General features: G+C 45.7%; 1 protein-coding gene across 1 annotated transcript in view; it reads left to right on the top strand.

Annotated features, from left to right (window-relative positions):
- PLEKHN1 (pleckstrin homology domain containing N1) overlaps positions 1-26,616 on the top strand; it is a 58,142-nt gene extending 31,526 nt beyond the window's left edge. The window contains exons 6-16 of the mRNA XM_035118074.2: positions 3,182-3,306; positions 7,057-7,206; positions 8,028-8,108; positions 18,176-18,245; positions 18,772-18,926; positions 19,502-19,687; positions 20,391-20,660; positions 22,071-22,223; positions 22,569-22,793; positions 23,108-23,156; positions 24,186-26,616. Of these exons, the coding sequence (XP_034973965.1) occupies positions 3,182-3,306; positions 7,057-7,206; positions 8,028-8,108; positions 18,176-18,245; positions 18,772-18,926; positions 19,502-19,687; positions 20,391-20,660; positions 22,071-22,223; positions 22,569-22,793; positions 23,108-23,156; positions 24,186-24,376 (1,655 nt within the window). The 3' untranslated portion in view covers positions 24,377-26,616. The remainder of the gene's footprint in view (positions 1-3,181; positions 3,307-7,056; positions 7,207-8,027; positions 8,109-18,175; positions 18,246-18,771; positions 18,927-19,501; positions 19,688-20,390; positions 20,661-22,070; positions 22,224-22,568; positions 22,794-23,107; positions 23,157-24,185) is intronic.
- Positions 26,617-27,536: the final 920 nt, after the last annotated feature.

Raw genomic sequence — 27,536 nt, 5'->3', positions numbered from 1 at the left:
GATCTACAGTTCCCCAATGCTCTTAGCAAACTACATTTCCCAAGATTATTTGGGGAAAGTCATGTGCTTTTAAATTATATGGTCTGTATGCAGCCTCTGTCTTAGTTCCAAATTCAAACAGGTCATGGAGAGACTCTGCTACATGTTAAGGCAGGGAGAAGAATCCATTTTTGAGCTTTGGGAGGGAGGAGCAGGGGTAGAGAGATGATGGCACACTACCTACATAGGTTTTGAGTCACTAAGCTGCAGCAGCTTGCCCAAATTCAGGAATCATCCCGACATGCAAAATGGGCTTGAGAAATTGGGTACAGCCTGAGGTTTTGCAGGCACTGTCTTAATAAGGCTCATCGAGAGGGTGTGAACTTTTCCCCTCTGCAATCTAAAAAATCACATGGCATTCCTCCTCCTCCCCTTAAGGGCAATTCCATTGAAAAAGAAAGTTAGAAAATGAAGATGAAGGGGAGCGGTGCGGTGTTCTCATTTCCCTAGCAGAAAAAGAAAAGTTCAGATGAGAAGTTCCAGGGATGATAAGAGAATAGTTCTATTCTGCTAGCCTTGAGGTAGGTTGGGAAGATGAGTAGAGGACTGCAATAGCTCAGTCAGTAGAGCATGAGACTCTTAATCTCAGGATCATGGGTTCAAGCCCCACGTAGAGCAAAAAGATTCCTGCATTGCAGTGGGCTGGACTAGATGACCCCTATGGTCCCATTCCATAACTATGATCTCCAGGTGAAGCAGGAAAAATCTCACAACAAACCTGTGAATTAGGCTAGGCAGTGAGAAATCAACTGACCCAAGATCACACAGTGAGCTTAATGGTAGAGTAAGGCTTTGAATCCAGGTTTTGCCAGAAGGAGAGCAGATCTATGACATATGGTGTGATACCATAATCTTGTGTTGTGCTGTATTGTAACAATATCCATAATAAAAATGCTTAAGGAAAATAAGGATAACGGCACAACTCCCCACTAAAAAAATGACCAAAACAAAACCCTAAGTAGCTCAGTGATGGCTCAGCATGTTCAGTTGCCACAGAATACTGCGTATCTGTTGGGGAGAGAATGGAATGGAGTATATTGGAAAGAGCACAACTAGTTGGTGGGCTGGAACACTGAACGGGAACACTCTATGCCGCAACATTTTGCTGAAGTTCTCACATTTCTAACTGGTGCCGATACATCGAGAGAATTTATATACTCCTGTAAGGCAAAGCATTGCAGCACAAATACCCCCACTTCTCTCTGCTTCAGTTCTCCAGTTGGCACCACATAAACTGAATTGTATTTTCCCCTGACTCCCAAAGATATTGCAAAGCCAAATTAATCAGTGTTTGCGCTGAGCACGCTGCCACAGAAACCTCCCCAGAAGGCCAAAGTACTCATTCTGCTGATAATGATTTGTTATGACGGCTTGCTGAGTGTCAGCTTATCACAAGGCTCCAAGCACTGCCATTCAGGTCGTTTCAAAGCGTGCATGGTATTTGTTTTAACAAGAGGCGGGGCTATGAATGATGGGTAGCTGAGCATCGGTCAGACTGGAAGTGGGAGGTTAATATAGCTCTGGTGCTTATCGTAATGACCGGACAAGGGTGTGTGAGCAGCTGCAGCAGGCAGAGGCAGGTGGGAGGATAGGATCCAACTCCAGCCATGCATATAGTAGTGGATTTATACTGGATCACCCACACATCCTTCGATTCTTACCCAGTGCTACCACCTTATTGCTACATTGAAGAGCATACTTAGGCTATAATTCAACAAAGGCTGCTGCATACTCCTGTTTACTGTGTACAAACACATTAGCCACAATCCACATCTACCCTATAGTTTCTTGAGAAATACTGTTTTGGTGTGTTTCTCCCTCTCCAAAACCAGTTTTCATCCAGTTTGGAAACATAAACCATATGGAGACATCCTGGCCCCCTTTTCACCTGCTGATGTGGTGCAACAGCAGGCAACATGGAAATGCAGCAGACTGTACCAAAGTGTTCAAAGGGGATGCAAATGGAGCATTAAAAAGCAACCTTGCTGTGTTTTAAACCAGTTATGTGTGCCCAGCTAAAAACAAATGTGGTATGAAAGTTGTGGTATGAAAATGTTACAGGCTTTCAGCAGGAAGCTACGGATATGCCTTGACTGTTTATAAAGTGATATCACAGTGCTTTACATGTATGGTTATGAATGTGGCCAGGTCCTGATTCTCAGTATGCAGGGAGATTGGAATGTGATGGGTCCTGCAGTTATGCAACTTGTGCAGATGTAATGGTGGAAGCCAGGAAGTGCGCTACTGTGTAATTTCTGAGTTTATTATCTCAGTGGGCGCCTCTGGACAACCTGATCATTGAACCTTAATCCTGATTTGTTTGCAGGAAGGCTTGACAACTTGGGCTAACTAATGAGCAATCTCGTTCTGATTTGCTGGTGGGGAGGTTAGACAGCATTGCAGCAAAGCAAGAGTTACCCTTAGTTACCCTTACACTTTCCAGTCTGTAAGAACGTAAGAAGAGCCTGCCAGAACAGTTGGCCATTGCGGGAAAAGGATGCTGGGCGCTAGGTGATCCACTGGCCTGATCTGGCAGGCTCTTATTAGGTTCTGAAGTCCAGCATCCTGTTCTCACAGTGGCCAGCCAGGTGCCCCAATGTGAAACCCACATGCAGGACCTGAGTGCAACAACCACTTTCCCCTTCTGTGGTTTTCAGCTACTGATATTCAAAAGCATTGCTGCCTCCACCAGAGAGATAGAACATAGCCATTTTCCTCCATGAAATTTGTCTAATCCTCTTTTAAAGCCATCCAAGTTGCAACTTTCTGTCACTTCTCTTATCGTACAAAGTCTGATCTTTCTGCGGGGTGGGCTCCCAACCAGCTGTAATTCGCAGCCTGAATTATTATTATTATTATTATTATTATTATTATTATTATTATTATTTTCAATTTTTATTTATTTTGTTTAAGTAGTACAGGAAAAAACAAAACAAAACAAAAACAAAAAATAGAGAATTTTCTGGTGTGTGATTGAACCCCGCTCGCAAATAGTTACCACCTGGAAGGATAAGATACAAATCTTATCATCAAGCTTAGCTACTCGCCAAGCTCCCTCGGAAGGGTTTTTTAAGACCATCCTGCCCGCGTCTTGCATGTTCAACCTGTTAACGTGCCCTCCTTGTGTCCTTCGCCTTTCTAGGTCCCTTGCTGAACCCCCTGACAGTCTACTGCCCCAACAGGTCTGAGCTGAAGCGCTGGCTCTACCACTTGGAGAAGCAGATCCATCTAAATGGAGGGAGCTTCGACATGCCTTTCCTTGCTCAGGTGAGTGCTTTGGGGATGGCCTGCATGCCAGCAGGGTGAACATGTAAAATCGGAGTGACGGCCGGAGATTATAATTCCTGTTCTAATCCAGCCTCTCCTCCCTTGCCCTGACATTGATCTGACTGTAGAATCTCACAAAACAGCAAGATAAGTTTGATGGGTTGCTGAATTACACACCCAGATAACAAGGCCTCTGCTTAGGTGTAAGTTTGTTGATAGGTACTTAGAGGATTTTTGGCACAAATTTGTATACAGTCTGCATATGTTAATTTATACATGTAAATGCAATTTAGTGTGTGTGTTGGGGGGGGGGAGACCTCTGGTTCTTTCTGTCAGGGCTCACTCCAAGCTATGTGGTGCCAGCAGAATTTTCTGGGCCCAGTATTTATGTACACATTAAAATCAAAGCAAGTCTTGTCCAACGTCTAACATGGCCTAAGCCACAAAGGGCTGTAGCTCTGTGGCAGAGCATCTGCTTTGCACGCAGAAGGTCCCAGGCTCAGTCTCCAACATCTCCAAGTAGGGATAGGAATGTCCCCTGCTTGAAAACCCTGGAGAGCTGCTGCCAATCAGTGTATACAATACTGAACCAGAGGGACTAGTGATATTCTCTCTCTCTCTCCTGCCTTTCTACCCCATCCATCTGTTATATGTACCTACAATCCCCCTGTCATCAGTCAATAACATCCACAGGACATCTGCGTTCTGACACAAAAGAGTTGGGGCTAGCCCCCACAATGCCCATGTTCTGTAGGAACAGTGGAATAAGAAACAGGCTTATCAATGCTGCTTCCAGTCTGTATTGTAGGGGTGGGGAGTCTCTGGCTTGTGGGCCAGTCTTGGTCTGCTAGTGGGTGTGGTTTGGCTCACAAGGGCAACAGTGGACACCAAAGTTGGCCGCAGGTTATGTGGGGGCTGATAAAGATCTGACCCACTAGACCAAATTTTTTTTGCTGTATTGGTTTTGTAATTGATTTTTTTAAAGGAAATGGGTTTTTTTTTTACTGTGGTTATATATGGAATTGCTTTTATGTTTCTGTGTACATTGAATTGTTCAACCACAGGGAACTGTTTCTGAACTGTTTCCACATACAGAATTGCTTTTGTTTGTTGTGGATGTCTCCACTGTGACATTGCTTCAGGATATTTTATGGGAAGTGATTCATAAAACAGAATCAAATAAATAAACAAATACTACCTAGTAAAGCTAACAAAGTGCTGAAAATGTCTGTCTGGAACATCCAAGGCAGCTCGTTCTGCACACAATTTGAAACCCCTAGCAACTCCCTTACCCCTCTGCTACCCCGCTGTCTCCCGTGCCACAAGCACAGCCCTTTTCTGGGTCTGGGTCCGAGGGGTTTTTATCTTTTCCTGAAACAAAGGCTTAGTCAGCGTGGGAAATGATGAGTTAGCAAGACAAACTGGAAACCAGCCCGGAACTAGCAGCTGTGAGGTGCGGGTGGTGAGGGAGGAAAGACTCAAACACAGGTGAGGCCTGCTGTTTTTGTTTTTACCCCTGTAAATACCTTAACAGAAAAAACTCTTCTGTGCTGTGAAACTGGCTTCTTTCGGTCTGTTTCCCAGGGTGAGCAATCCTTTCCCGGACAGTATCTGGGGATAGAGAGAAAGAGAGAGGGAGCAGGTTAATGCGGGGCAGGGGGGGGGGAGTTCCGCATTCCTCACTATTTCCAGCCTGGCTCCGGACAGCTCAGTCTTTGTTGCAGTGGCTGCTTCTGTAGCTGTATAAAGGGGGAAATGTTCCAAGTTCAAAAGCATTGACAAACGTTTTGTCACAAAAGAATTTAAAGCGGAAACCAGGATAACTGGTTTTATATCCTATTTATTTCCCTCGAGTGTCTTTTTATGGAAGTCAGAAGTCAGTCGGCAGTGGGCAGGTAGCGATTGTCTGTGGCATGCTATCCGTACATTATCTCAAAGTATGTTTCCCCCAAAATGTTCTAATTACAGTGAAACAGAAAATGGAACATAGGCTTTTTTTTTTTAAAGAAAGAGCATAATGCAGTAATAATGGCAGATACACTTGGTCTCGAATGCGTGCCTGGGTATCTCTTGAATAGTGAACCACAGAAGAGATAGAGGCAACAGCAACTACTGATCCAGTAGCTGCCGTTGACCCCTGTAAGCTGGGACTACCTGGTAAATGGTGTTTGCACACCTCCACTCAGCAAGGTAAATGATTTTACAGCTAGTGGTCCCCCACAGCTCAGGTGCACAACTCACACCTACCAGAAGCCTTTCTGCATTCAGAATTGTGGGCCCAGTTTTACAGAACACCCTCGTAGTTGAGATCAGACAGCCTTTCTCCCTCCCTGTTGAACTTCCGATGCCCACTGAAGATCTTTTTTGTTGTTGTTGCTGTTCCAGTAGGCATTTCAACTGAAGTCTGATTTCATCATTTTAACTTATTTTTACCTTTTCTGTAGTATATTTCTTGTACAGTGGTGCCTCGCTTAACGAATGCCCTGCTTAACGGAATTTCCGCTTAACGAAAGGATTTTTCGAGCGGAGGTTGCCTCGCTAGACGAATGCATTTTATGAAAAATTCATCCAGCGAATCGCGGTTTCCCATAGGAATGCATTGAAATTCAATTAATGTGTTCCTATGGGCAAAAATTTTTTAAAAAAAAATTCAATGCATTCCTATGGGATTCGCTAGACGAATTTTTCGCTATAAGAAAAGACCCGTGGAACGAATTAATTTCGTCTAGCGAGGCACCACTGTACACAGCTTAGAGACGATTGCAGTTAAGTGGCACATATTTTTTTTAAGTAAATAAAAAATGTAAAAACAAATCAGTTAATAATTTCAAATCGCTTGACATCTATGATCCCTAAGTGGTTTATGTTAAAACCAAAATATACTTACCACAAAAAATCAATAAAACAGTAAGTAAGTAAGTAAGTAAGTAAGTAAGTAAGTAAGTAAATGGTGCATTAAAACTTTACAGTCTGGAGAAATGCTGCAAAAAATGTGGGTTTTTCCCCCCAAGTGGTGTTTAAAAGCAACCAATAAGGCTCCACTTCTGCAGTACTGTAAAGCCCAGAAGCTACAGCTGGTAAGGGGGAAAAATGCTGCAGCCATATTGTTGGTGGGGACAAACTACTGCCAGCCCATAGCACCGGTACTCAAAAGCTTGCACTGACTGGCTGACTATAATAAATTCTTGTATTAATTTGCAACACCCTTAATGTCTTGGGTGCAGGATACCTTAGGGACCACCTGATCCCTTATATCTCTGCCCAATCACCGAGATCTTCTGAGGACCCTCTGTTAGCTAGCTGCTATCCTCCCATGTCTCAGACACACAGCTTTTACTTCACCAGAAGTGTTGTGGGCCCAACTCTGTGGAGCTCCCTCGCAGCTGAGGTTAGAGAGGCCCTCACCTTGCTGAACTTCAGGTGCTGGAGAAAGACTTTTCTAGCTCAGCAGGCATTTTAAGGAAGGTTACTGTTTTTAGGGCTGATTTTATGTGGTGGTTTTTTTTTTAAAAAAAAATTGTGTTCACTGCTTAGAGACTTGGTGTGATTAAAGCTATATTAATTCCTGAAATAAATAAGTTTTCAAAATAAAAAAATATTATTTATTTGAGCTACCACTTAATCATGCCAAGTCTCTAAATGGCATACTACGGATATAGTGGTCTTGGCGGCAAGCCACCCATTGTGCTCAGCATTGAGCCAAGGTGGATAGTTCTGCGTCCTTCATAGTCGTGCTTCCTTCCCCTTTAGAACGAATGGAAGCAGGGCTCCATCGGAAGAGAGCAGCTGAGGTGGTCTGTGCAGAATGCCGCCGTGCAAGAGTGGAGAGGTACCCAGCGGGAGTCTCTAGGCGACATCCTTTGCGTCTCTAAAGTGAAGCTGCAACACTTGCCCTTTCAGGTAGGACCCTCGATGACCTAGGCTTCATCCATACCACACAGAGTATATTTAAGTGTCATCATTTTTTTTTTTTTGCTGCTAGTAAACTCCAGTGATTGACACAGCTGATTGGTTTAGGAGCTGTGGTCTTGCAAACTGGTTCCCTTGACAAACATCAGGAATTTTATTATAATTGAAGGTCCTTTTGGCCTAGCAGGTTCAGGTGTCACCAAGCTGGTTTTTGTTTTGTTTTTGTTTTCCCAGAGGAGCTCAGGTCTTTGAGAAACTCCAAAAAGCATTAAGATCAGCTCCAGACTTAGGAGTTACATCCACATCATACATTTAGAGAAAATTTTATACCATTTTAACAGTCATTGCTTTCCCTAAAGAATCGTGGGAGCTGTCATTTACCGGTCACAGAGGTACAATTCCCAACTTCCTTAACAAACTACAGTTCCCAAGACAGCCACTGCCAGTCACCATAGACAATACTGAGCTGGGGTCTGACTCTGTGTAAAGCAACTTCCTTTGTTCCTTTGTCCTAAGGGAAGGGCTGTGGCTCCGCAGTAGAGCATCAGCTTTCATAAAGTCCCAGTTACAATCCCCTGCTTCTCCAGGTACGGCTGGGAAAAACTCCCTGGAGAACCACTGCCAGCCAGTGTTGACAATATTGATCTAAATGGATCAATGCTCTGGGTCAGTATAATGAAGCTTCCAGTGTTCCTAATTCTGTATCTTTTTGGTACCAGTACCTTCTGCACTTCTGGCTTCATCAAGTAGTTAGGCAGGTCGAATCTTCAGTTTCAGCTCCATATGAACCTTGATCTTCTTGGTCTCAACAGGAGCAGCATGACCGACTACTGATACTCTATCCTTCCACCCTGGTAATAGTATCCGAAGAACGCAACGGCCTCTACTTTAAGGTAGGAGCTTCCCCCCCCCCCCAATGCTCTACACACCCCTGTACCCCCTTTATTTAATGTTGCCTATATAACATCTGTGTTAAGCAATTAGGGCTGCAACCTGAGTTTAAAGACATTTTAATCAATCCATATCCAATCAGTTTTAATCCGTCGGTCTGTTGCTTTTAAATTTGCATATGGTTGGAAACAGTATTTCTGAAGCAAGAAGCAGACATCCTAGAAGACATCTTCATCCTTTGTGTGAGGAAAGGGAGCATGCCTCTTTTAAGATGATAATTGCTATGTGTAGATTTTGCAATTAAAAATATCGGTACTTTTACTTATTTATTTGTTGCCCGGTTAATCATAGCACCTTTGTAGTTGTTTAAAAGTGGTTTTTCAAATAAATAAATAAATAAAAAACAATTTTATTATTGAAAATTCTAAATACAAAGATTGAAGGACTAAATTCACTCCCATTGTTCTAGGCACATTTTGCGACAGATAATTTCTTTAGCGTGAGCAGTTTCTGCGCCTAAGGTTTCAGATTAAAACTGCAGAGTGGAAGGAAAGGAGGACCTTTTTCTGCCTCCCCCCCTTCCAGCTACTCTCTGAAGACTAGATAAGAGACCCTCTGAAAAATATTAGGGGAGTGGGCAGGGGAAGGACTAGACCATGTGAAAAATGAACATAATATTTTAGCTACAGTTCATTCATTTTCAGCTTTGTATTTTTGTTATAAAAAAGTGTTCCTACACATTGCATTGTTCCGCCCGTAACCTAGGTTTAAGGTGCCATTTAGCTCCTAGCTTTCATATCTCAGTTTCTAAAACTGATCTGAGTAAAACATAGTTGAATACCACTCTCTATTTCTAACAGTGGAGTTGGAAGAGACCCTGTGGAATATGCAATGCAGGAGTATGCAGCTGTCCTATAAGGCTATGCAGGCAGAGCCATTGCCAATGAACCCATGAGACAGATCCAGTCGTGAGCGGTGCCGCTTGGCTGTCCAGGGCAGCACCCCCTGGGGCGGGGTGTCGCTCCACAGTGTGCATGCATTGTGACGATACGATGTACGATGTGCACGCCAAGACGAACTGCTCATGTCCGCACATGCGCAGTCCGTCTGGGTTGGCGCTGCTGCTCGGCCGGCGCGCTACGAAGCAGAGAGTACTATGGAGTGGTTTGCTGGTGCCGGCGCCACCTGGCGGCAACCCGATCCATAGCACGCTCTGCTTCTTCCTGCTCGGGCGGAGGAGGCAAGGGGCGGGCCAGGGGCCGGGGGTGCTGCCCCCACGTGCTGCCCCCGCCAGAGTGGAGCTAGGGGCGGCCCGCCCCCTACGCCCCTCCCTTGTTACGCGCCTGGACAGATCAGCAACTTGAGTCTGTGGCAGAGGTGAAATGTGAACTGAGGGCTGCTATGCTCCACCTCTTCTGCTTCTTCTGCCCTGGCCTGTGCTTCTTGTCTGGCGAGCTGGCTTCATCAGCCTCTGCTTGACAAGTCGGCCAGCGTTTGTGTCCTTGGCCATAAGTACTCTTGGCAAAGGAAACACTTTGCCGCCACCTCCTTTTAAAAAAAAAAGGGCGGGAGGGAGACCAAGGGTAGAGTTGGCCAACGTGGAATATATTTTCATCCACTTGCTTGGAAAGCTGGCTATGGCTTCTGAATATTTGTGGTTAAGCTGTCTCGGAACCAGAAGGGCGTGGCTTCATATGCGTTCCTTTGAAGCTGGAGAAGTGACCTCACTCAAGGCTCAAAGGCCAAGCCCATCTGTGGCCTCCTTCTCATGGAGGCAGTGTTGGCCTGGCTGTATCGCTTCATATTCACAGTTGGAGGCTTGCATTGCTGAATGCTGCTCTGCATACCTACATATATGTGGAACGAGTGTGGTATAGTGGTTAGAGTGTCGGGCTACAACCTGAGAGGCCAGGGTTCCAATCCTTACTCATAAAGAACCAGCTATAGGGCTGAGGAAGATCTGGGTAAAGTCCTCTCAGGGGCCCTCTCCTCTGCTGTGGGCCCTGGTGGACAGACCAGACTGTAGCAGTTCGAAAGCACGTCAGAGTGCAAGTAGATAAATAGGTAACCCAGGGTAACCCAGGGCTTATTTAGAGAGGCTGTACTAGGACCAGAAAGCTTACTGAGTGACTGGGTTGTTCCGTCTCTGTTTTGATTTTTATGATTTTACCCATGAGCATATTATTTTATATTCTCTAACTTTTAAAAATATGTTTTTAGAAGTTTCTATTATAAATTGCTTTAATTTTAATGGAAAAGTGACTATAGTTTAAATATGGAACACGTACCTTAAAAAAATAAAAATAAATTCCTGCCAGGGGTCCTTTCCCCTTTGTTTCAGCAAAGGACCTTTATATGGATTGAATGCAGCTAAGCCCTGCTCTGGGTAGAACCACTGAAATTAATGGGCCTGAATTAGGGCTCATCCAGACTTCGGCTTGTCTCACCTCTTTCCCCCAGGAAAACCTGTTCTTTACTGCTGAATTGGAGCAAGTGTCAATCAGGTTTTCCTCATTGCTGAAGAGCGGGTTTTCCTGGGAAAACAGAAAGCTGCTTCAATGTGTGCATATAAGGCACGGGAGAAGCCACTTGGTGCAGGACAAGCAGAAGTGTGGATGAGCCCTTAGTCATGTCCATTAATGGCAGTGGGTCTACTCTGAGTTAGACTAGCACTAGATGCCACCCTATGTGCCCACTGCTCACGCTTGATCCAAGGCTTGTACATTTTATACTTCGGCATGCAGAACTGAGCTCAAAACGTACACTTGAGAGGATGAGCCCTTGGATTCTGGTTACAGGAGGCAGAACCAATCTTGAGATTCCTTTTAAAATAGCAAATCCTTACAGTGGTTAGGATTCTCTGATCAAATTGCTGGGCAGTTGTTACAGGGGAAAAAATGCCTGTGGTTTTGTGGGGTGTAATGTGCTATGGTCCAACTGTCACGGACAGCCAGCTGAATTCCTATTCCCTAGAGACACCTTTGACCGCCTTCAAGCCGAAGCCAAAGACTGCAGCAACAAAGACATGATTTAAGTATTAAGAACATGAGAAGAGCCTGGCTGCTGGATCAGGCCAGAGGCCCATTATTGCCTGTTAATCTGGGTCCTGCTAGGCTTACATATTCATCACAACCCAGCAGTTGTGGCATGTTTCATGCACAGCATAGAAGAGCCTGGATGGCACCATGCCATGTCTGTGTCTGCTCTGAAGAAGCTGCTCAGACCTTTGTGCACATATTTGCTACTTTAGATGGAGACCTTGGCATCACGATAAGAGGAACAGGAAAAACAGCCGTGACACCAAAAGAGAAGTGAAAGTGTAACATGTTTCTCCAAACCAAGTGTGCCAAAGTTCTCCCCATCCCGTTCTCACAGTGGCCAACTAGAGCAGGATAGCAGCAGAACACGAATCTCCCCATTTGTGGTTCCCAGTAATTGCTACTGAGAGGCCTGCTGCTTCTGACAGTGGTGACAGAAACCTCCTTTGAAGCTAGCAGTCTGCATTTCCCCTCTTAGGAATGTAAGAATATAGGAAGCTGCCTTGGTTCATCTGCCTCAGTATGTATTGTCTAAACTGGCAGCAGCTGTCCAGGGTTTCAAACCAGGGGTCTTTGTTTCCCTGCTGATCATGGAGGACCAAATCCCCACAGTAGTTGCCATGAGCCTTGCACTGTTGTCAGGTTTGGGTTTGGGTTGGCAGGCTCAAGGCGGAGGAAGAAACACAGCAGGACTTGATTGGTCAGAACCAGAGTCTGAGGAGGGGGCTGTTCCTGGTGTGGCAAGACTTCAGACACTTTGAATGGGGGAGCAGGGATGCTGGCTCCTCCTCCTTCCCACAGAGCATCTCCATGGATGCTGGGGAGGGATGTGGGCAGCCATGGGAGGAGGCAGCCATGTCTGATCAGGCGCCCAAACAGGGAGGGTGCAGCAGTATTGTCACCTAGGACCAGGCGCCACCTCTACAGATGGGAACAGGCTCACCCACCCCACAGGAGCGCTTGTTTGAAATTGTGCCCTTCTTGCAAAGCAAGCATGTTACACCTTCTCTTTGAAAGGTTGGCAGGTGGAAACTGTTGGGACACCTTTGTTGCTTCTGTCTGGTTCTGAACATCTTGCCTGATTCCTGAATTGTGTCTGCTGAACTCTGTGTCTGCTGCCTGCCCTGTACCATTGCTTGCTTGATTAACATCTTTCTTTCTTGCACGTGAGAGCCTCTGTGTGCATGGGTTGGGCATGAGGCAGGACAGTATGAAGGGAAAGGACTGGAACTTCTGCTCTGCATGCCAAAGGTTCCAGGTCCTTGGCATTAGGAAAAACCCACAGCATGCTAAAATTTCACCGTGGGAATTTTTATCTGCGGCTGAGCAGCTTTGCTTCACCTTTAAACTATATGGATTTGGATGTGGGGGAGACCTGGGTGCATCCAGAGCCCACGATGCGACACTCCCAAAACACGAGTGAGCTCACTGTAATGACAGCAGTCATCCAGTGGTACCTGGTGCCTATGGGGCTGAAGGCAGAGAGACTAGCAGTAGGTGGAGCCAATGACAGGCCGAGCCACCCCAATTTGATTGTAAGCAGATTAGCTGGTAGGCGGGGATTGGCGGAAGGCAGATGGAAGGCCTTATTTGTCCTAATAGGCCAACTTCCACAGGCAGTCACGTCAGCCCTCTGCACTGTAGGATCTGGCTTTGTAGTAGAGCTTGATGCAGAAGTGCAGCTGGGCAAACATTCAGCCCTGTGTCGCCCAGGGCATCATCCACCTGTGATGCCACTGCAGGTACTTGGCTTCCCAGGGGCATGCCTGGGCTTGGCATCGCCCTTCTGCACATGAATTCCTCATTCCTGCCCAACGATGCTGGAATCCGGACCGGCTTTGTGCATTGCCAATTGAACAGAAGAAAGAAAACAAAACTAAATTAGGTCACTTTGGGTTTGGCGCAAGCGATGGTGTGTGCGGCAATGAATGCAGTCCACCCAGTGTGACTAGACACCAAGTACTTAACACTTCCCATTAGCAGAACCCAAGTGCAAACAGCGCCCTCACAAGAATCTAAGGAGAGCCTTAGCACTTTGCAGATGTGTCCATGTCTTTGCAGGCCTCTGCTTCCAGAGCTGACACTGCGCTTCGGCCTCGCCCTCTTGAGCAGTCATGTCAGGCATCCTATGAATGAAGTTTGCCAGGCTTGCGCCACATCTGCCCTGGGAGCTAAGGCTGTCATCGAAGTTGGAGGGAGGCTCTTGCCTTTGCATGTCATGGCAGAGAATGCCTCTTTGCTCAGCAAAACCTGTGCCAGCCAAAGCCTCTTGTGGGGCAGTGAGGAATCGTCGGGGCTTCCGGGATGTTCCTGAGGGAGCAAGCTCCACGGGGAAACAATCCTTTTTATGGTGCTTTGGACTGGCTTAATTGAAGTGACACACCTCAGCAGGGAATGGTTTGTTTTCCCAGGGGAGGCAAGGATTCCTTTGAGATCAGGGGTGGCACCAGATAGCTGGGTGCAGTTTTGGGAGGGCAGGAGGTGCCCTGTGGACAGATGGGCACCCTCTGCCTCTCCTCAAGACACTGGGCGCTTCCATATGACATCTTATTGTGCTGCTCATGCTTGCAGGTTTTTTTCCTCAACAATCCACACAATGTAATTTCAGGAAGGGCTGTAATACACTGGTAGAGCACCTGTGCATGCACAATGTCTCATGTTCAACCCCCAGCATCTCCTGGTAGGGTTAGGAAAGACCCCTGCCTGTATTCCTGTATCCCTGCTCAGTTCTGGAATGGCTGTTTTAGCAACTGAGCCACCTCCAGAAAATCCCTCTTGCATATCTTTCTTTGAATTTGTCTTTCACCCCTGGCTTCCCCCTGGCTTCTGCCTCTTGTGCAGCCACACATGTTTGTTTTGTTCAATCTTCATGCAGAACTTTGGTCTTTCCAAGATCCTCGTCTTAACTGAGGTCACTTGGAAAGTCAAACTTGAGTCCCCTGCTGCCATTAACCTGAGCAAACTGTATCATAGAGTAAACAATGTATAGGGAGCATCTAAACTTGGGACGGTGACTCAGGAGTCTCGGAGAACAAAGTGCAGAGAGTCTATCTGTTGCAACTGTTTTTTTAGGTAAACACACCAGGGAGACATGCAACAAATAGTTGCAGTGTGGGGTGCTTCTGTTAAGTGTGCCAGTCAGACATGACCTTTTCTTGGATACTAAGAAAGTAAATAAGAAAGCCTCTCCACCCCACTGAAGGGCTCTGTCTAGTCCATGCACCAACAGTTGGATTCTGTAACCTGCCTAAATTATGCAAACTAGTGACATTGATTTGCCTAACTATGTTTGTGTTTGTCAAAGGAAACAGCTAAACATTAAAGCCCCCTCCTTGCCTAATTCCTCTGGGGCTGCATTACGCATTGTCTAAGTGTCCACATATTTTCAAGTAAGAAGAGCCAGGCCATTGGATCAGCCCAGTGGCCCATCCAGTATCCTGTTCTCATGGTGGCCAACCAGATGCCTGTGGGAAACACACAAACAAGAGCTGAGCACATACCCCATTCCTTTCCCCCTTGCCCACAAACATTCTTTTGCTACTGAGCATGCTCGGTTCTCTTTCAGCTGTTTTGGGGATTCTCTTCATTTAAAAATACAAATAGATCTGCAAATATTGGAGCTCCCTCGAGCTTCCTGATAGGCTCCTCTTGTATGCGGGTGTTTCCTCTTTGACAACATAGATCCAAGACAGAGACCCAGCTTTTTAAGGCTATGCTTCGTAGTAGAAGTATTTAGATTTGTTTTTATTGCCAATGTTTATTATTAGATAACATGGGAAGATAACTTCCCTAACTGCAAAAAGTCTGGGGTGTTTTTTTTAAGGTAGATTTGTTGTGCTAGGGAGACAGAGTGCTTCAACTCATAAAATGCCCAAACCAGTATGCGCTAGAATTCCTCCCATAAAATAGTGACTGGAGGCACTATCATGGTGCTTCTGGAACGGATGGCCTGTTTATTGAACGTTCATCTTGATTTGTTTGCTCAAAGCTTACATGAGGGTTAAACTATATTTGATTTCTATTGAGCATTTGTTCTGGTCTGTTTACGGGGCAGTTGTATGAAAACAAAAATTCATCCTGGGCCCCTTCAGGCTGGTGGGATTTTTTCTTTTATTTTTTTGCAGCTGTATTCCGTAACGTATCATTGATGCAATAATAGCACATTAGTGGTAGATGTATACAGGACTGCCAATGCATCATTCCACTTTATTAGATTATCTGTGATGCTTCCCCAATGTTAGTGCATTATTGCTCTTGCGCTATAGCACAACAAAAGTAGGACAAAAAACAAACCAGAACGTTTGTGGTATAAAAAATTACAGGATGCTAGCAGGAAGCTATGGGGTATGCAGTGCCCCCCAAAAAAAACTTTAGTAGGCACGAGTAGTGCGGGAAGCAAGGGTTGTGTATAATCACCAGGATAACATGTGCATTCATCACGATTTGTGCTCAATAAAAGGGACCTTGGCAAAGCCCCTTGATTCCTTTGCAGGGTCCTTACCCACCTTACTGGTAAGAACATAAGATGAGCCTGCTGGATCAGGCCAGGGGCCCATCTAATCCAGCATCCTGTTCTCACAGTGGCCAACCAGAAGCCCATGGGAAGCCTGCAAGCCAGACATGATGCGTTACAGCTGCATCTGTTCCAACTCTACAGATAGAGACTCTCACCTAAGAGATCTACAGCAAACCATTTTAGAACTAAAATATCCGCCCAATGAAGTTAAACAACAGATCAACAGAGCCAGACTGATACCCAGAGAGAACTTGCTGCAAGACAGACCCCAAAAAGAAAATAACAGAACACCACTAGGAATCACATACAGCTCCCAAGTTAAAACAGTTCAACGCATCATCAGATATCTACAACCTCACCTAGACAATGACAGTTCTCTTTCTCAAGCTCTGGGAGGAAGATCTTTCATTGCCTACAGACAGCCACCCAATCTTAAACAACAACTCACCCACAGCAATACAACCACCAGACTTAACATGGACACTGGTACTAAAGCCTGCAATAAACCCAGATGCCAACTTTGCTGCCACATACACCTGGACAACACCATTACTGGCCCCAACAACATCAAACATACCATCTCAGGACTATTTAATTGCTCATCATCTAACATTGTGTATGCCATCAAATGCCAACAGTGCCCTTCAGCTCTCTATATTGGACAAACAGGCCAAACCCTACAGCAAAGGATTTGTTGTTGTTGTCGTTTAGTTGTGTCCGACTCTTCGTGACCCCATGGACCAGAGCATGCCAGGCACTCCTGTCTTCTACTGCCTCCCACAGTTTGGTCAAACTCATGTTGGTAGCTTCGAGAACACTGCAACCATCTTGTCCTCTGTCGTCCCCTTCTTCTTGTGCCCTCCATCTTTCCCAGCATCAGGGTCTTTTCCAGGGAGTCTTCTCTTCTCATGAGGTGGCCAAAGTATTGGAGCCTCAGCTTCAGGATCTGTCCTTCCAGTGAGCACTCGGGGCTGATTTCCTTAAGAATGGATAGGTTTGATCTTCTTGCTGTCCATGGGACTCTGAAGAATCTCCTCCAGCACCATAATTCAAAAGCATAATTCTTCGGCGATCAGCCTTCTTTGTGGTCCAGCTCTCACTTCCATACATCACTACTGGGAAAACCATAGCTTTAACTATACAGACCTTTTTCGGCAAGGTGATGTCTCTGCTTTTTAAGATGCTGTCTAGGTTTGTCATTGCTTTTCTCGCAAGAAGCAAGCGTATTTTAATTTCGTGACTGCTGTCACCATCTGCAGCGATCATGGAACCCAAGAAAGTAAAATCTCTCACTGCCTCCATTTCTCCCCCTTCTATTTGCCAGGAGGTGACGGGACCAGTGGTTTTTTTTTATGTTGAGCTTCAGACCATATTTTGTGCTCTCCTCTTTCACCCTCATTAAAAGGTTCTTTAATTCCTCCTCACTTTCTGCCATCAAGGTTGTGTCATCTGCATATCTGAGGTTGTTGATATTTCTTCTGGCAATCTTAATTCCAGTTTGGGATTCATCCAGTCCAGCCTTTCGCATGATGAATTCTGCATATAAGTTAGATAAGCAGGGAGACAATATACAGTCTTGTCGTACTCCTTTCCTAATTTTGAACCAATCAGTTATTCCATATCCAGTTCTAACTGTAGCTTCTTGTCCCACGTAGAGATTTCTCAGGAGACAGATGAGGTGATCAGGCACTCCCATTTCTTTAAGAACTTGCCATACCGGTAGTTTGCTGTGGTTGACAAAGTCAAATGCTTTTGCTTAGTCAATGAAGCAGAAGTAGATGTTTTTCTGGAACTCTCTAGCTTTCTCCATAATCCAGCGCATGTTTGCAATTTGGTCTCTGGTTCCTCTGCCCCTTCGAAATCCAGCTTGCACTTCTGGCAGTTCTCGGTCCACATACTGCTTAAGCCTTCCTTGTAATATTTTAAGCATAACCTTGTTACCGTGTGTAACGCCAAAGGATAAATGGACATAAATCTGACATCAGGAATCACAAGACAGAGAAACCTGTAGGAGAAAACTTCAATCTCCCAGGACATTCTATAAAAGATCTCAAAGTAGCTGTCTTATTACAGAAGAATTTCAGAAATAGACTGGACAGAGAAGTTGCTGAATTGCAACTTATTACTAAACTTAAAACCATGGAGATACCTGGTCTGAATAGAGACATTGGGTTCTCACCCCTTGCTTTTTCCTGTAAGACCAATTGCAGTCGTTAACAGTCGTCAACAGGTTTACCACACCTATCAGCCAATCACCCATTCCCATCACCCTTCTGAGTAATACCCCTCCCCACCCTCTCACTATATAAAAGGGTCTGGTGACATCTGTTTCAGTGTATCTGAAGAAGCTCATACCAATGATAAACTTAGTTGGTCTGAAAGGTGCTGCTGGAAGGAGCATTTGCTTATTTATTTTAAAATATTTTCAACAGGAGGAAACTCAGGCTTGGAAGGTGTGTGCTAATTTTTTTCTTTCGATTTTACTAACCCCCACCCCACCCCCCTCTGCCAACAGGGAGAACTGCCTCTGAATGCAATCCAGGTGCAATTTGAAGAAAACGAGAAAACATCTTTCCTAATAGAAGGTATGCCACAAATCACAAGCATAGAAGTAAGAAGGGGGCTGTTTAATTCAGGTGGAGGAAGTGGCAGAAATTGTGGTGCCTTAGGTAATCAGACCAAGTTGTTGAAGGGACACTTCTCTACAAGGCAAGATTAGGGGGGAAAGCAGCATTCGAAAGAGAATGGAGAAATCATAGGCTCCATTTAGACTGTGGTTAAGGAAGCTTTAAGTATGGTTTGTTCTAATGAAGTAGCAATCCAGAGTCAGAAATCATCATGGAGCAAAGCACATACTTTGCATGCAGAAGGCCCCAGGTTTAATCCCCAGCAGCATCTCCTGTTAAAAGGATCAAAGAGCTGGTGATGGGGAAGGTCCTGGAGGTTCAGAGGTACTGGAGACCCACTGCCAGTCAGACAGGACTGGGTTAAGTGGGTAAATAAAGCAGAACTTCCCAACCGTGCTTTTTGAAAGGAGCTTGCAAACCATGATCCGGTGTGACATCCCGAGTGAATCATGGTCAAGGCAACGTAATGTTATATTCTTTGCAGGCCGTTTAATCAACTCCATTCGGGTGATTTGCCCCAGCTATGACGATTACCAAGAATGGCTGTACTGCCTTAAGACAGCTCAGTTCCGTAATGCTGATTCCTCCCTTTCTGGATCGGAGAGCTTCTCAGGACCAAAGCCACACCACCTGGCTCAGGTAAGGTTCCACAGACTCCCTGCTTGCTAAAAACAAAACAACCTATGCAGAATACTTAGGAGTTGGCTGTTTCCCCATCCATTTATTGTGCACTAGCTACAGACCCGTCAAAGTGGGGGCAGAGATGATGTAGTGTTCCAGTGGTTGTGTCGCTTTTGCATCCTACAAGTGTTATACCATTCTGTGAGAGTCTTTGAGAGCAAAGATGGTCCCAGTACTGTGTGGGTTTTATTTCTTCATGCCAATGTGTGACATCTGGGTGGCCGCTGTGAGAACAGGATGCTAGACGGGCCACTGACCTGATATTAATTGTGAGAACTGTCTTTCACGTTTATTGTGTACCATTCCTGTTGCACTTTTCAGTTCGTTAATTGCACTTTCCCTTAACAACAGCCCTGAGAGGTAGATTGTGCCAGATAAATCCATAACTGGGTAGGATTTGAACCTGGGTCTTTGTTGCCAGTAACCAGCACTCTATCCTTCTGTATCACATTGGCCCAAAGAAAGTCAGCTGTAACTATGCAATATTTAATAACCAAGAACCCTATCCTCCTCTTCCACGTTTGTTGCTTCAGTTCTCAGGAAGCGGGAGAGGCTCACTCACGTCTGATGGCCGAACAAACTCGTGGGCATCAGGAGGGAAGGGGGCAACATCCACACATCATTCCCAGAACAGCGCGGGCTCCCTTTCCGAGAGGCAGTTGTTTGGTGTGATGCCAGAATGCCGACTAGCTGATGACTCCCAGGCTCAACCAGTCCAGGTAGGTAATTTTTTTGGAAATTAGATGCCCAGATAAGTTGCAACATGAAGTGGTTTTCATGCCATCTCCTTCATGAGCAGGATCCTTGAATCCTGACCACCAGGGCGTGTATATATTCTGCGACGGGGGCGGGATCTCTAAAATAGTAATCCTAATTCTGCATCAAGAAACATTAAATTCTGAGAATTCAATCAATTAAACAAATTTGCATGGCTTTCTCTTTTGTTCTGGTTTTTGCTTGGGAGAGTTTGCTGTACCCTTTTTGGAGTCTGCTAACAAGATTTTTGTTTAGGCAGGCCTCTCCAGACATGCAGAATGTCGACATGGATTTTAATCAGGCTTTTAGCTTGCTGCTGATTTTAATAACTTTTTTAAAAAAATGTTGGTTGCTTTTAACTATTGTACTGATCATTTCATTGTTTCATTATTTTTGTAAACCACCTGGAGGGTTTTACAATTATGTGGTGTATAAATCTTTTAAAATAAAAAAAGGCAAGCATAAATTTAATGAATAAATGTTTAATAAAACTAAACTAAAAAGGCACAGTGAGAGTCGGGACCAAAGAGGAAGTTACAACAAGGAGATATAACTAGGAGACAGGACAAAAGAACGTAATCCATGATCATCATGTTAGAGGAAAATGCACATAACTGCAGCTTGGTTCTCATATAACCAAATAACGAATTCTCCTTTTCTTTTCAGTGTCCAGGAAAGCCAGTCTCGACAAGCACAGCGATGCCAAAAGCTGAGCTGAAAAGGAAAGGAAGCTCTCGAAAATCCAAAGGGAAATGTGGGCCACTGGCCCTGCAGCCACAACCACAGAGCCAGGATGGGGAAAGGAACCATTTCCAGCTCATCCCAGAGCATCCCAGTGGAGAAGTTGTTTCTCCAGTGTACAATGAGCCGTACTCCACCGTGGTGCAGCAACACCACCATCCTGCTCTTCCCCCGTTGCATCTGGATGTGAACAATGTAAGCGACCAGGAGATGGGACTGATGTTCGAACTGCCTCCACGATGGCTATGCTCTGCCTCCACAGTCAGAGGCAGCAATGCTTCTGAATGCCAGTTGCTGGAAACCACAACAGGGGAGAGGCCCCTTGTGCTTGGGTCCTGCTTGGGGCTTCCCCACAGGCATCTGGGTGGACAAGATGGGCCATTGGCCTGATCCAGCAGGCTCTTATGTTGGTAGCAAGGAATTGCAACTCAGAGGCAGGACATGTGCCGAGGTTGAGGCAGGGCTGGGAAAGATGTCTGCCTGAAAACCTGGGGAACTGCTGCTAGTATAAATCAGAGGTTGGGAAGTTCATTTTTAAAAGGATTGCTAGGAGGCTCAAAGGTGTGATAAGGGAGAGGGCTTTACAGTTGTGGCTGTCTGTGGAATGCCGTCCACAGTGAGGTCCACCTGATACCTCTTCTTTGACATCTTCTCAGCGCCAGGGAAAGACAAAACTTTTTGCCCCAGGCCTTTGATAAACTATGATGATGGTGTTTTGTTAGTGGTGTGCTTCCAACATTTCCTTTCTGTCACGAGGTTTGTTTTGTTCTGTTGTTATGGCATGATACATTTATATTTGTTTTAAATGCATTGTAAGTCATTTGGAGACTTTCAGGTGACAAGTGACTCATAAGTCTAATTCAATTCTCAGGCCTGAGGTTCTCCCCTTCTAGTACCAGTAGTAATTTTATACAGCTTCTTCCCGTATTCCAGTGCTTACATCATAGTTCCCTGCATGCACTGCATTACATATGATGTTGCAGGTATACTAACCCATGGGTAGACAAACTAAGGCCAGGGGCTGGATGCGGCCCAATTGCCTTCTCAATCCAGCCCGTGGATAGTCCGGGAATCAGCATGTTTTTACATGAGTAGAATGTGTCCTTTTATTTAAAATGCATCTCTGGGTTATTTGTGGGGCATAGGAATTTGTTCATTATTTTTTTCAAAATATAGTCCAGTCCCCCACAAGGTCTGAGGCAGGGGCGTAGGAAGTGGGGGTGTAGGGGGCGGTTTGCCCCGGGTGCCTCTAGCACGCAAGTGGCATCCTGTACAGACTGTGCATGTGTGGCATCCCGTACGGTCATCGCACATGTGCAGTCCGTACGGGATGCTGCTTTCACAGCGTCCATATGGTGGGCTGCCGCACATGCACACTCCCTATGGGTTGCCGCTCGCGCAGCAGCGGCATTCCGTACGGAGTGCGCACATGCAGCATTCCATACAGAGTGCGCACATGTGGGATGCCACACTTGCGCAGTCCGTATGGGCTGCACTGCCCTGGTGAAAAAGTTTGCTGACCCCTGCACTAACCTTTCCCTGGAACCAATTTCTGCTCAAGCAGTGAGGCATCACATTCATTAACCTTCTTTTCTCTTCCTGTAGCTGCCACCGTGGAACTTGCGAAGAGGAACTTGCACAGCTCCCCCCACTAACCTGGAGAACGTGCCTCTGCCTTCCTCCCCTATGTATGCTGACCCTTATACACCAAATTCCCCTTCTTCGCACAGAGCAGGAGACCCCAACTTCCTTGAAGAGGTATTGTGCACATTAAGTTGACAGTAGATCTCTTGAAAAGGAGCCCCAAAGTTTAACAAAGGAATCCCCAAATTGTGTGCTGTGAGGGGAAAGCCACCAGTGTGACATAAATTGAAATAAGTACAAGCTCCTTATAAAGTACAAGTATTTATCTGTAGAAGAGGCATCAGTAACTTTTCTCGAAGTTCTGTTGGGACATGAATTCGAACTACACCTGGAGGGGCCACAGTTTTCCCACCAGTTCCTTATACAAAGCTTCAAGAGAGGTTGAGTCAGACAGAATCTCCTTGGTCTTTCACTTGGAATAACCAGTTAAATATAGCCGTGTTTCCTTTTCCTTTGAAGTTCATGAAACACCATGGAAAGAGCTCCTTGGAGCAGCAGAATGGCTACCCAGCCCTACCTGTGTCTGTCCCTGTCTCCCATAATCTTCTGGTGCAGAAGAAGAACTCCCAACCTCTGCCTGACAACCACTGGCAAGAGCAAACGCCTGAAAAGAGATGCAACATGCCTGGGTCCATTTTTAATTTCTCAGCGATGCCTCCTCCAGACACCGATTGTTTGACCTCAGTGAGTACAGTCTAAAGGGGAGTACTCCTTAGTGCAGGTGTGGGGAACCTGTGGCCTTCCAGATGCTGCTGAACCACAACTCCCATTATCCTTCATTTTTGGCCATGATTGCTGGGGCTGATGGGAGTTGAACTTCAGCAACATCTGGAGGGCCAGAGATTCCCACACACCTGCTTTAGTGTGTTTGGGTTTTGCTAGCTCCTGGGTTAGAGCTTATTAAGATTTCTTTTCTCTCTGGATTTCATCTGCTTTATTTAAGTGACATTGCTAGCAGTGACTTTATGTTTCTCCTCTCTTCTCCCTCCACCTTTCAGAGCACCCTATCACGGGATGAATTTCTGACAACTTCCTTGCTGCATTCAGGTGAGTCCCTCGGAGGCCTGGGTTTCTTGGGCTATCTCACAATACAATCCCAGCTCCAAGTACTCTAAAAAAAGAAGAATACATTGGGGTGGGGAACGTTTTTCCTCCCGAGGAGCGCATTCCCACCTGGGCAACATGCCAGTGATGAGTGGGACAGAGGGAGAAAGGGAGCAGAGCAACAAACGAGCCATAGAACGGTTTCTACGCATAAGAGACAATTTTTGGAGCTCAAGGTAACATTCAGGCCAGGCAAAAGCACACAGGGTGTGAAGCAAGGCCAGGAAGAGGTGTGGCTTGTGGCAAGGGGGTGTGGCTCAAGAGGTTGAGTGTCATGGGGTGAGTTCCAATGGCTAAACACAAGGCTCATCCACACTTCCATTTGCCTGCTGCTTTCCCCCAGGAAAACCTGCAGTTTAGCGCTGAATCAGGTTTTGCAAAGTTTGCCCGTTGTTTCGCTTTAACACTAAACAGTGGGTTTTATGGGGGAAAGCGGTGGGGCAAAGGCAAAACTGCTTGGACCTGGGCCAAGAAAACACGGGATAAGTGGAAAATCACTCAAACAACCTGTGCTTTTTAGTCAAGGGACAAGCAGAAGTGTGGCCCGAGTCCAGAGTGGCATTTAGGCTTAAAACTCACCTATTTACACGCAGGTTTTACCTAAAGGGTGATCTCTATGTTTAATGTATTAAGCAAACAAAACAACATAGTTTGGTTTGGTTTTAGAAAAAGGCCATGCACCAGTCAGTCCTAAAAAGATTCCCCGAGTTGAAAGGTTTCCAGAGCATATCTAAAACCAAAAGGAGGAGGTAGCTTGGTGAATCTCCCTGGAGGGAATTCCACAATTGTGGGATCTGTATCTGTCAGTCAACATTTGCTAATGGCAGGCCAGAGGACAAGGTTTCCAATGCCCAGCTTGGGCCTCAAATAGGTGCATTTGCACGCAGGTACTCCTTCATAGGCAGTTTCCCATGTTTATGTCTAGATATTATGTCTAATTCCTGCGTCGCAATCTATCCACTGCCTCTATAGACGAAAGCCTCAGAACGTACGACCTGCCCGACAGCGGACGGGAGCGCCTTGACTCTGCCTACCATGATTATGCCGAGCTCCAGAGTTTCCAGAGCGACTTCAGTTACGACAACATATGGGAGACCGAGGCGAAGGGCTCAGGTTCCCGACGGACACTGCCAGTCTCTGACAACGAGATCTACCATTGCTGAAAGGGGGGGGAGGAGAGGACTTGAGACCTACCACTGCTTAAAAGGGGGTGGGGTGATTTGAAGCACTGAGGGCAGCAGCAGAGAGCTTCAGGAAGAAACATGGCTGCCTGCCTCTCTTCCGTTTGCTTTTGTTGCTGGGGCAATGTAAGGATTGGAAAATTGAGCTCAAGGCTACCCAGGCTCCTGTTTTTTTTTTTTAAAGAAACAAAATGCTCCTCTGGAAGTAACAAGTTTTTGTGTCCTAGAGAAGGCAGTGGCCCTTCCACTGCCTTCTAGGCACACTTTTATGCTTTGATTTCTTCCTTCACTTTCTGTTGTGGTGCTATGAGAAACTGGTGTGGAAAAGGAGCCTGGGCTTTCAATGAGAGCAACACACACACATCTAATCCACTGTGCCTGTATTTGTGGACTTGCAGTTGGGACACTGGACTCTTGGTAATGGTTATGAAGAAAAGAATAAAAAAAGCCATTGGCCCCTGCCCCCCTTCATTGTTGCAGCTGGTGGAGACCGAAGCCCACATTTTTGCATCCGACCAACGGATCTTGCCATTTTATGCAAGAAGAGGAAGAAGAAAATTCACTTGCTAGCTGTGACAATTTTCTTTTTTGGAGGGGGGGGGAGGCGGATGTGGCAAGAGAAGTATTATGAAAACAAGGGAACTGCTTAGTCTAAAATAAGGTGTGCTGATGGGTATATATAATTTGAAAATGTTAAACTGTTATCACCGGCAGATGTGTGCAGCAGGGAATGGCACCGACAGCCACTTCCTATCCTCCTGATATTTTAGTGCTTACCAGGGAAACCCAGACCTCTGCCTTTTTGGAATAGCTTGTTCCACAATAAGCAAGGAGGCTGTGCCTCCCTTGACCGTGTGCAGGATGTGCTTCATTCACAACAGCCACCTGGGGAAGAAGAGGCAGAGCTAGTTCTTGCTTGCCTAAGACCTGTGTGGGTGGAAGACGCCCATCCAATGCCCAGGGGAATATGTCCTGTTCCAATGTTACACAGTTCACTGCTGGGTGCTGCACCTCCTGTGTGTCTGCAGCTTACAGTGTTGTGCCAGGACCTCTTGTTTTTTGCAGCACTGCAAATGAGCAATTTTCAGAATAAAAGGTGGTGGCTATGTCTGGAGCACCAGTGCCAGCACTGAGGCAGATAGTCACAGTGGTAGTGCAGGGAGAGGAATTGAGAAGGCGGGTGCTCTGGTATTCAGTTGAGAGGTTTGCTGGGCCTGACATGGCCCCCTGGAGCCTCGGGGAGGAGCAGCGATGAGCAGCGATGGGGGACCACTCTGGCCTTCCTGGTGATGTTGAGACCACTCGGAGTTCTGTTTGCCCAACAGCATTTGGACAGTCCAAGCAGTTCCCCATCCTTGCTTTTAAAAAAGAGTGCTTTTGCATCCAAAGGACCTGGTGTGGGCTTGCATTTATCATTCATCCCAGGCTCCAGTACCAACCTGGTGGGACAGACAAGCCCTGCGAGGCCACAAATCTTTGGGTTCCAAATTCTGAAACCCACAGCAGGGACCTGCAACCAATTAGGTCAAGTCTGCTTATATTATTATTTATTACAAATTGCATTTATACCCTACTGTTCCTTCAAGAAGTTCAGGGCATGCCATGCCTAGCCCCTCCTTTCATTGTCCTAGCAAACCTGAGCTTCAGTGGCCTTTGTGACTGAGTGAGGATTTGAACCTGGAACTCCCAGACCTTGGTCCAGCACTCTTAACAATCACTGGATGATTTATTATGTTGTGGTGGTGCCACATCAGGAAAGGGTCTGGTGTGTCGTCTTTACTTGAATTTTTTTAATGAATAAAAATAAATATTACTTTAAACAGATGGCAACCAATGAAGTTTACATGTAGCTTTTTTGTTTGATGTTTTATTTAATATGTAAACACGGGTGCTTTGGGGCAGTGGGAGAAGTGGGAGGAAGAAATGCTATTCAATTGTGTGATTGTTGACAAAACTCTGTGGAGTGTTCCTGGAACTGCCTTGCATCTTTCCAACTGGTCCAGTTACACCAACTTGGGGGTGCTTGTTTCTGTACAGTATTTTAAACCGCAGGTCTTTTTTTTGTATTTTCAAGGAAGGGGTAGTTTTAGACCCAGTGAGAGTAGAAGGATTATTATTATTATTTTTACAAACCAGACGTAGGAGCTCATAAAAAGACGGTGAGTGTCAAAACGTTCGGGGCTCAGACCACAGCTGCATTAGACCCATTTTCAAAGATTTCGCGGAGAGGTTGTGTTTGTGTGTTTGTATATGTGTGCGTGTGTGTATAAGGAGGGGTGAGGTGTTGTAGCAAAGTTGCAAATGTAATGGATTTTACATGTTCTACAGTTCTCTTGACACTTTCTCGGAAGAGCATACTGCTAATAAAGTTAATATATGTAACAGTTCTTAGCTTTTTGCTCCTTAATTTAACTTGATTTCATGGAGAATGAGACTATCTGTGACTACTAGCAATGGTACCAGTTTTATGATGAAGATGATCAGTCTTGGCCCCTGGACTGGCCCCTATAAAGGACCTTATGGTATATGCTAAAACAGGGGTCAGCAAACTTTTTCAGCAGGGGGCCGGTCCACTGTCCCTCAGACCTTGTGGGGGGGGCCGGACTATATTTTGGGGAAAAATATGAACCAATTCCTATGCCCCACAAATAACCCAGAGATGCATTTTAAATAAAAGGACACATCTACTCATGTAAAAACATGCTGATTCCCAGACCATCCACGGGCCGGATTTAGAAGGAGATTGGGCCACATCCGGCCCCCGGGCCTTAGTTTGGAGACCCCTGTACTAAAACATTTCAAACCCATGTTGAATCTCAAAGTACTTCCGAATTCAACTCACACCTGCAGTAGAGGCCTAAATTTATGGCATGACATCATTAGAACTGGTTTGAGTTCCATCTCTCGCATCTCCTATACAAATAAGTACAGGTGAAGCAATATATTTCCCCAGAAATCAAAGGTGCACTGAGTGACTTGCTAGGGAAACCTAATATGCTGGGATTGTGTTTCCAGGTCACCTAGTTTTAGATTACTATCACTCCTGCAATCTGGCTTTTTGAAGGGTGGAGACAGATTTCAGGCACAGGCTGTAAAATACTGTATTTACTCAAGTCTAATGCGCCATCAAATCTAACGTGCA

The sequence above is a fragment of the Zootoca vivipara genome, chromosome 6, assembly GCF_963506605.1.
Source record: "Zootoca vivipara chromosome 6, rZooViv1.1, whole genome shotgun sequence".
NCBI classification, from domain to species: domain Eukaryota; kingdom Metazoa; phylum Chordata; class Lepidosauria; order Squamata; family Lacertidae; genus Zootoca; species Zootoca vivipara.
The sequence above is the reverse complement of the archived record's forward strand: the minus strand, read 5'-3'. Positions and strand labels throughout refer to the sequence as shown.